General features: G+C 42.4%; 1 protein-coding gene across 1 annotated transcript in view; it reads right to left on the bottom strand.

Annotated features, from left to right (window-relative positions):
* The window catches only part of LOC141763881 (dynamin-1-like), a 24,019-nt gene that overhangs the window by 4,133 nt on the left and 9,886 nt on the right, over positions 1-10,000 (bottom strand). Inside the window, exons 4-10 of the mRNA XM_074628655.1 lie at positions 9,635-9,744; positions 7,186-7,297; positions 6,037-6,048; positions 5,683-5,850; positions 5,487-5,573; positions 4,692-4,846; positions 4,443-4,610 (exon numbers count right to left, since the gene is read on the bottom strand). Of these exons, the coding sequence (XP_074484756.1) occupies positions 4,443-4,610; positions 4,692-4,846; positions 5,487-5,573; positions 5,683-5,850; positions 6,037-6,048; positions 7,186-7,297; positions 9,635-9,744 (812 nt within the window). The remainder of the gene's footprint in view (positions 1-4,442; positions 4,611-4,691; positions 4,847-5,486; positions 5,574-5,682; positions 5,851-6,036; positions 6,049-7,185; positions 7,298-9,634; positions 9,745-10,000) is intronic.

Raw genomic sequence — 10,000 nt, 5'->3', positions numbered from 1 at the left:
TGTTAGAACTGGATCACACAAACACAGAGAGAGAGACAGGTAGAGACAGGCAGACAGACACACAGACAGACAGACAGACAGAGAGAGAGACAGGTAGACAGAGAGACAGACAGAGACAGGTAGACAGACAGGTAGACAGACACACAGGTAGAGAGACATGGCTCCAGGTGGATGTATCGATGGTGACAGTGTTAAAATATTGACATCAGTTTCATCTCTGTGATGAAGGACTGATGGAGGAGTGATGGAGGAGAGATGAAGGAGTGATGAGGAGAGATGAAGGAGTGATGGAGGACTGATGGAGGAGAGATGAAGGAGTGATGAAGGAGTGATGGAGGACTGATGGAGGAGAGATGAAGGAGTGATGAGGAGAGATGGAGGACTGATGAAGGAGTGATGAGGAGTGATGGAGGACTGATGGAGGAGAGATGAAGGGATGGAGGACTGATGAAGGAGTGATGTAGGACTGATGAAGGAGTGATGGAGGACTGATGGAGGAGTGATGGAGGAGAGATGAAGGAGTGATGAGGAGAGATGGAGGAGTGATGTAGGACTGATGGAGGAGAGATGAAGGAGTGATGAGGAGAGATGAAGGAGTGATGGAGGACTGATGGAGGAGAGATGAAGGAGTGATGGAGGACTGATGGAGGAGAGATGAAGGAGTGATGAGGAGAGATGGAGGACTGATGAAGGAGTGATGAGGAGTGATGGAGGACTGATGGAGGAGAGATGAAGGAGTGATGAGGAGAGATGGAGGACTGATGAAGGAGTGATGTAGGACTGATGAAGGAGTGATGGAGGACTGATGGAGGAGTGATGGAGGAGAGATGAAGGAGTGATGAGGAGAGATGGAGGAGTGATGTAGGACTGATGGAGGAGAGATGAAGGAGTGATGAGGAGAGATGGAGGAGTGATGTAGGAGTGATGGAGGAGTGATGTAGGACTGATGGAGGAGAGATGAAGGAGTGATGAGGAGAGATGGAGGAGTGATGTAGGAGTGATGGAGGAGTGATGTAGGAGTGATGGAGGAGTGATGGAGGAGTGATGGAGGACTGATGGAGGAGTGATGAAGGAGTGATGGAGGACTGATGAAGGAGTGATGAGGAGAGATGGAGGAGTGATGTAGGAGTGATGGATGAGTGATGGAGGACTGATGAAGGAGTGATGAGGAGAGATGGAGGAGTGATGTAGGAGTGATGGAGGAGTGATGGAGGACTGATGAAGGAGTGATGAGGAGAGATGGAGGAGTGATGAGGAGAGATGGAGGAGTGATGTAGGAGTGATGGAGGAGTGATGAAGGAGTGATGGAGGACTGATGAAGGAGTGATGAGGAGAGATGGAGGAGTGATGTAGGAGTGATGGAGGACTGATGAAGGAGTGATGAGGAGAGATGGAGGAGTGATGTAGGAGTGATGGAGGAGTGATGGAGGAGTGATGTAGGAGTGATGGAGGAGTGATGTAGGAGTGATGTAGGAGTGATGGAGGACTGATGTAGGAGTGATGAAGGAGTGATGTAGGAGTGATGTAGGAGTGATGTAGGAGTGATGGAGGAGTGATGGAGGAGTGATGTAGGAGTGATGGAGGAGTGATGTAGGAGTGATGTAGGAGTGATGGAGTGATGTAGGAGTGATGGAGGAGTGATGGAGGAGTGATGAAGGAGTGATGGAGGAGTGATGAAGGAGTGATGTAGGAGTGATGGAGGAGTGATGGAGGAGTGATGTAGGAGTGATGGAGGAGTGATGTAGGAGAGATGGAGGAGTGATGAAGGAGTGATGTAGGAGTGATGAAGGAGTGATGGAGGAGTGATGAAGGAGTGATGGAGGAGTGATGAAGGAGTGATGTAGGAGTGATGGAGGAGTGATGTAGGAGTGATGGAGGAGTGATGAAGGAGTGATGGAGGAGTGATGAAGGAGTGATGTAGGAGTGATGAAGGAGTGATGGAGGAGTGATGAAGGAGTGATGGAGGAGTGATGAAGGAGTGATGTAGGAGTGATGGAGGAGTGATGGAGGAGTGATGTAGGAGAGATGGAGGAGTGATGGAGGAGTGATGGAGGAGTGATGTAGGAGTGATGGAGGAGTGATGAAGGAGTGATGGAGGAGTGATGAAGGAGTGATGTAGGAGTGATGGAGGAGTGATGAAGGAGTGATGTAGGAGTGATGTAGGAGTGATGGAGGAGTGATGTAGGAGTGATGGAGGAGTGATGAAGGAGTGATGGAGGAGAGATGTAGGAGTGATGTAGGAGTGATGAAGGAGTGATGAAGGAGTGATGTAGGAGTGATGTAGGAGTGATGTAGGAGTGATGTAGGAGTGATGGAGGAGTGATGTAGGAGTGATGTAGGAGTGATGGAGGAGTGATGTAGGAGTGATGTAGGAGTGATGGAGGAGTGATGTAGGAGTGATGTAGGAGTGATGGAGGAGTGATGTAGGAGTGATGGAGGAGTGATGAAGGAGTGATGTAGGAGTGATGTAGGAGTGATGTAGGAGTGATGTAGGAGTGATGGAGGAGTGATGTAGGAGTGATGGAGGAGTGATGGAGGAGTGATGGAGGAGTGATGTAGGAGTGATGGAGGAGTGATGTAGGAGTGATGTAGGAGTGATGGAGTGATGTAGGAGTGATGGAGGAGTGATGGAGGAGTGATGGAGGAGTGATGAAGGAGTGATGGAGGAGTGATGAAGGAGTGATGTAGGAGTGATGGAGGAGTGATGGAGGAGTGATGTAGGAGTGATGGAGGAGTGATGTAGGAGAGATGGAGGAGTGATGAAGGAGTGATGTAGGAGTGATGAAGGAGTGATGGAGGAGTGATGAAGGAGTGATGGAGGAGTGATGAAGGAGTGATGTAGGAGTGATGGAGGAGTGATGTAGGAGTGATGGAGGAGTGATGAAGGAGTGATGGAGGAGTGATGAAGGAGTGATGTAGGAGTGATGAAGGAGTGATGGAGGAGTGATGAAGGAGTGATGGAGGAGTGATGAAGGAGTGATGTAGGAGTGATGGAGGAGTGATGGAGGAGTGATGTAGGAGAGATGGAGGAGTGATGGAGGAGTGATGGAGGAGTGATGTAGGAGTGATGGAGGAGTGATGAAGGAGTGATGGAGGAGTGATGAAGGAGTGATGTAGGAGTGATGGAGGAGTGATGAAGGAGTGATGTAGGAGTGATGTAGGAGTGATGGAGGAGTGATGTAGGAGTGATGGAGGAGTGATGAAGGAGTGATGGAGGAGAGATGTAGGAGTGATGTAGGAGTGATGAAGGAGTGATGAAGGAGTGATGTAGGAGTGATGTAGGAGTGATGTAGGAGTGATGTAGGAGTGATGGAGGAGTGATGTAGGAGTGATGTAGGAGTGATGGAGGAGTGATGTAGGAGTGATGTAGGAGTGATGGAGGAGTGATGTAGGAGTGATGTAGGAGTGATGGAGGAGTGATGTAGGAGTGATGTAGGAGTGATGGAGGAGTGATGTAGGAGTGATGGAGGAGTGATGAAGGAGTGATGTAGGAGTGATGTAGGAGTGATGGAGGAGTGATGTAGGAGTGATGTAGGAGTGATGGAGGAGTGATGAAGGAGTGATGGAGGAGAGATGAAGGAGTGATGGAGGAGAGATGGAGGACTGATGAAGTGTGAGGATGGAGAGAAGCAGAATGAGCAGAGGAGGAGCAGAGGCATGTCTGTGCAGGTCGTTTGTGGATCGCTGCTTTCGTTCTACAGCACCAACAAAGAAGAAACTCTCACCAGAAGATGAGGTGTGGTGTGTTTAATAAAACCCTCCGATCATCTCCGTGTCCAGTTCGGTAACGAGAGTCACGGTACCGGTTTACGTTACGTTAAAGAGTCACGGTACCGGTTTACGTTACGTTAAAGAGTCACGGTACCGGTTTACGTTACGTTAAAGAGTCACGGTACCGGTTTACGTTACGTTAAAGAGTCACGGTACTGGTTTACGTTACGTTAAAGATGCTCCACAATCAGGAGATAAACTTTATTTTGAAACTTTTAAACAGGAAGTGAAGTCGTTAATGGTTCTAACGTTTTGATTGGACGCCAATGAGAGCCGAAGCTAGCGAACCAAACTGGACAAGGTAAAGATCTGAACACCTGGAAACATCTGGGACCACATTCATGCTGCATTCAGGACCCATTGCAGTGTGGGGAATTACAGTTTCAAGTCTTGCTCAGTAAAACAGTTAATGGGTAAATCTGTTGCTAGGAAACATCTGTAGCGCTGACCAATCAAAAGCAACCAGCTATGTAAACAATAAAAGCATTTTGATCAGTCAGGTCACATGTGTCAACAATATTAATGTATTAGCATGCTAACGTTAGCTCTGTCAGAAACGTCAACAATATTAAAGTCCTTGAACACATCACACAGAACCAAAGTCAGCTGCTGGTCAGCTGTCAGTCTGACCTTTGACCTCAGACTGTGTGTGTGTGTGTGTGTGCAGGTACCTGGGGACTCCAGGTGGGGGTGCTCTGTTGGGTCTGGAGGGGATGGAGGGGGGTCCGGGGTCCGGGGACACCGCAGAACGTGATGGAGCGCCGGGGGCCGCGCGCCCGCCGGGACGGGGAGGTCCAGGAGGAGCCCGACGCTGGGGGGTCGGACTGGACATGGGAGACCTGCAGAGACCGGCAGAGAGACTCAGGGATGCGGATCATACGTACTGCGTCTGGGTAACAGCTGACCCGTTGCTAGGTTACCTGCGTCCCGACGGCATCCCCGTCACCTGCAGCCAGGAGTCGTCGACAGGCGGCGGCATCGTCGTGGTGATGGTGGAGGTGCTGATGTCACCGATGATGTTCAGGCCTTCGCGCAGAGCGTGGTACATCCTCAACATCTCATCACGGTGCTGAGCCTGGGAGAGACAGACAGGTCGGGAGAGAGACAGGCAGAGAGAGAGACAGGCAGAGAGAGAGACAGGTATAGAGAGAGAGACAGCAGAGAGAGAGACAGGTATAGAGAGAGAGACAGCAGAGAGAGACAGACAGGTAGAGAGAGAGACAGCAGAGAGAGAGACAGGTATAGAGAGAGAGACAGCAGAGAGAGAGACAGGTATAGAGAGAGAGACAGCAGAGAGAGAGACAGGTATAGAGAGAGAGACAGCAGAGAGAGACAGACAGGTAGAGAGAGAGAGACAGCAGAGAGAGAGACAGGTATAGAGAGAGAGACAGCAGAGAGAGAGAGACAGGTAGAGAGAGAGAGACAGCAGAGAGAGACAGACAGGTAGGGAGAGACAGGCAGAGAGAGAGACAGGTATAGAGAGAGAGACAGCAGAGAGAGAGAGAGACAGGTAGAGGGAGAGACAGACAGGTTGGATTCAACATATGACTTCATGTCAGATCTGCTTCCTAGACGAGGAGATTCTAAAAGAAGAACGGTCATTCCGTCACATTGACAAGTTAGCATTGCACTTCCTTTATGCTAATGTTAACCAGTCTGTCTGTCTCTCGGTCCCCCTGTCTGTCCCCCTGTCTGTCCCCCTGTCTGTCTCTCACCTGCTCCTGGGACTCCTCCATCAGGGTGTTCTGGTCTCCACAGGAGTAAAGATGAGCCAGCAGGTCTGAGTGGATGAACTCCTTCGTCTGAGGAGCAGAGAGGAGGTCACATGACTGCTGACATCACCACTGTGTGTGTGTGTGTGTGTGTGTGTGTGTGTGTGTGTGTGTGTGTGTGTGTGTGTGTGTGTCCTACGTTGTTGACCATCAGGTGCATGATGGTCTTGGGGATCAGGTCTCTGACGGTGCGGTGGATGATGGACAGGTACGAGTCCACCAGGTTCCTGACGATCTCCACCTGTCGCTCCAGCTGAGGGTCCAGACTGTGGATCTGCCCGTCCCCCCTCGCCTCCTCCACCTCCACCTGGAGAGACCACCACCATCAACTACACACTACACACCACCTCCTCCACCTCCACGTGCACTAACATGCATCATTTTCAGGATGTAGTTTGTGGTGTTTCTTTTATTTTGTCCACCCTCTGTGATCTCGTTGGGGTGGACAGAATAATAGGAACACCTGTGAGTATATCAGGAGACAGGAACTCACCTTGTCTTTGTCCTGCAGGAGGAAGAGATACAATTATTATTATTAAATATGAATATAATATTATGAAATGATGGAGTAATACTGCAGTAATGATGGAGTAATACTAAAGTAATGATGGAGTAATACTGCAGTAATGATGGAGTAATACTGCAGTAATGATGGAGTAATACTGCAGTAATGATGGAGTAATACTGCAGTAATGATGGAGTAATACTGCAGTAATGATGGAGTAATACTGCAGTAATGATGGAGTAATACTGCAGTAATGATGGAGTAATACTGCAGTAATGATGGAGTAATACTGCAGTAATGATGGAGTAATACTGCAGTAATGATGGAGTAATACTGCAGTAATGATGGAGTAATACTGCAGTAATGATGGAGTAATACTAAAGTAATGATGGAGTAATACTGCAGTAATGATGGAGTAATACTGCAGTAATGATGGAGTAATACTGCAGTAATGATGGAGTAATACTGCAGTAATGATGGAGTAATGATGGAGTAGTACTGCAGTAATAATGGAGTAATAATGGAGTAGTACTGCAGTAATGATGGAGTAATACTGCAGTAATGATGGAGTAATACTGCAGTAATGATGGAGTAATACTGCAGTAATAATGGAGTAGTACTGCAGTAATACTGCAGTAATGATGGAGTAATACTGCAGTAATGATGGAGTAATACTGCAGTAATAATGGAGTAATACTGCAGTAATAATGGAGTAATACTGCAGTAATAATGGAGTAATACTGCAGTAATAATGGAGTAATACTGCAGTAATGATGGAGTAATACTGCAGTAATAATGGAGTAATGATGTAGTAATACTGCAGTAATGATGGAATAATGTAGCAGTAATGATGGAGTAATGATGGAGTAATGTAGCTGCAGTAATGATGGAGTAATGATGGAGTAATGATGGAGTAATGTAGCTGCAGTAATGATGGAGTAATGATGGAATAATGATGGAGTAATGATGGAGTAATGTAGCAGTAATGATGGAGTAATGTAGCTGCAGTAATGATGGAGTAATGATGGAGTAATGATGGAGTAATGATGGAGTAATGTAGCTGCAGTAATGATGGAGTAATGATGGAATAATGATGGAGTAATGATGGAGTAATGTAGCAGCAGTAATGAGTCGTACCACGGTGCGTTCAGGGTACACTCCAGCTCGTAGGAAAGAAGCCTTCCAGCTGTCGACCTCCTCCTGAGACTCACTGGCCAACTCCAGCTGACGGGAGTCTTTATACACGTTCCTGAAACATTCACATGTTATTACATGTTGAAGCTATATACTGTATATACCTATATATATATACACACATATATACACAACAGTATCGTCTGCATACAGCAGATAACACAACGAGCTCACACAGAACGTAAACACTGAACTCTGGTCGGTTTGTAAATATAAATAAAGTTTATTCAAAGAAGACGACCAGGTCGCCAACGACTTACAACGTGTTTCCCTGTTATGAACAGAAAGTAAGAAGAAATAAAGACTAATATTACAATACTACTGTAGTAATATTAAAATACTACTACAGTAATATTAAAATACTATTAGAGTAATATTAAAATACTACTACAGTAATATTAAAATACTACTACAGTAATATTAAAATACTATTAGAGTAATATTAAAATACTATTAGAGTAATATTAAAATACTATTAGAGTAATATTAAAATACTATTAGAGTAATATTAAAATACTACAACAGTAATATTAAAATACTACTACAGTAATATTAAAATACTACTACAGTAATATTAAAATACTACTAGAGTAATATTAAAATACTATTAGAGTAATATTAAAATACTACTAGAGTAATATTAAAATACTACTACAGTAATATTAAAATACTACTAGAGTAATATTAAAATACTATTAGAGTAATATTAAAATACTATTAGAGTAATATTAAAATACTATTAGAGTAATATTAAAATACTACTACAGTAATATTAAAATACTACTACAGTAATATTAAAATACTACTACAGTAATATTAAAATACTATTAGAGTAATATTAAAATACTACTACAGTAATATTAAAATACTATTAGAGTAATATTAAAATACTACTACAGTAGTATTAAAATACTACTACAGTAATATTAAAATACTACTACAGTAATATTAAAATACTACTACAGTAATATTAAAATACTACTAGAGTAATATTAAAATACTATTAGAGTAATATTAAAATACTACTAGAGTAATATTAAAATACTATTAGAGTAATATTAAAATACTACTACAGTAATATTAAAATACTACTAGAGTAATATTAAAATACTACAACAGTAATATTAAAATACTACTACAGTAATATTAAAATACTACTAGAGTAATATTAAAATACTACTAGAGTAATATTAAAATACTATTAGAGTAATATTAAAATACTACTACAGTAATATTAAAATACTATTAGAGTAATATTAAAATACTACTACAGTAATATTAAAATACTACTACAGTAATATTAAAATACTATTAGAGTAATATTAAAATACTACTACAGTAATATTAAAATACTATTAGAGTAATATTAAAATACTACAACAGTAATATTAAAATACTACTACAGTAATATTAAAATACTACTAGAGTAATATTAAAATACTATTAGAGTAATATTAAAATACTACTAGAGTAATATTAAAATACTACTACAGTAATATTAAAATACTACTACAGTAATATTAAAATACTACAACAGTAATATTAAAATACTACTACAGTAATATTAAAATACTACTAGAGTAATATTAAAATACTATTAGAGTAATATTAAAATACTACTACAGTAATATTAAAATACTATTAGAGTAATATTAAAATACTACAACAGTAATATTAAAATACTACTACAGTAATATTAAAATACTACTAGAGTAATATTAAAATACTACTAGAGTAATATTAAAATACTATTAGAGTAATATTAAAATACTACTAGAGTAATATTAAAATACTACTACAGTAATATTAAAATACTACTACAGTAATATTAAAATACTACAACAGTAATATTAAAATACTACTAGAGTAATATTAAAATACTACTAGAGTAATATTAAAATACTATTAGAGTAATATTAAAATACTACTACAGTAATATTAAAATACTATTAGAGTAATATTAAAATACTACTACAGTAATATTAAAATACTACTAAAGTAATATTAAAATACTACTACAGTAATATTAAAATACTACTACAGTAGTATTAAAATACTACTACAGTAGTAATAAAACCAGCTGACTGCAGTCTCTAGCAGATCTTGTTGTAAATCTGATCTCAGAGAACCTCAAACTGCAGAAAACGACCAAAATGTTGCCAATAATCCGTCCAATCAGGAGTCAGATCATTGATCAGGTGACCGATCAGACGTCATGACCTCAGACTGCACGTCAGACTGATCTGGTAGAAGAGGACTGAGTCCAGAACCCTGAGGAACTCCAGTATTAGTCTGAGCCCCTCTCCACAGTGAACCCTATAATCCTGATCCTCAAACCATGACCGGTCAAAGAGGTCATGGTTTGACCTTTAACCTGTCTCCAGCTACCTACCTGTGTTCAGTGTTGAACAGGGCAAAGATGTGTTTACTGGACATGAAGCTCTTCTCGATGTCTTTCAGTTTCAGGTTGTCCACCGGCAGCATGTACTTCTTCTCCTTCTCCTGCAGGACAACAACAACAACGATTAGAACCGCCCAGGCCCGGGTCTTGGGGGGGCTGCAGGCTCAGCAGCTCTTCCTGGGGGACCCCGAGGCGTTCCCAGACCAGACCAGATCTAGAATCTCTCCAGCGTGTTCTGGGTCGACCCCGGGGCCTCCACCAGGAGGAAAACCTCCAAAGGGAGGCATCCAGGAGGATCCTGATCAGATGTTGAACCACCTCAGGAGCAGTTTCCGTCACAACACATGACCAGAGGTG

The sequence above is a fragment of the Sebastes fasciatus genome, unplaced genomic scaffold (assembly GCF_043250625.1).
Source record: "Sebastes fasciatus isolate fSebFas1 unplaced genomic scaffold, fSebFas1.pri Scaffold_85, whole genome shotgun sequence".
Taxonomy (NCBI): Eukaryota; Metazoa; Chordata; class Actinopteri; order Perciformes; family Sebastidae; genus Sebastes; species Sebastes fasciatus.
This window is presented reverse-complemented; position numbering and strand designations above follow the sequence as displayed.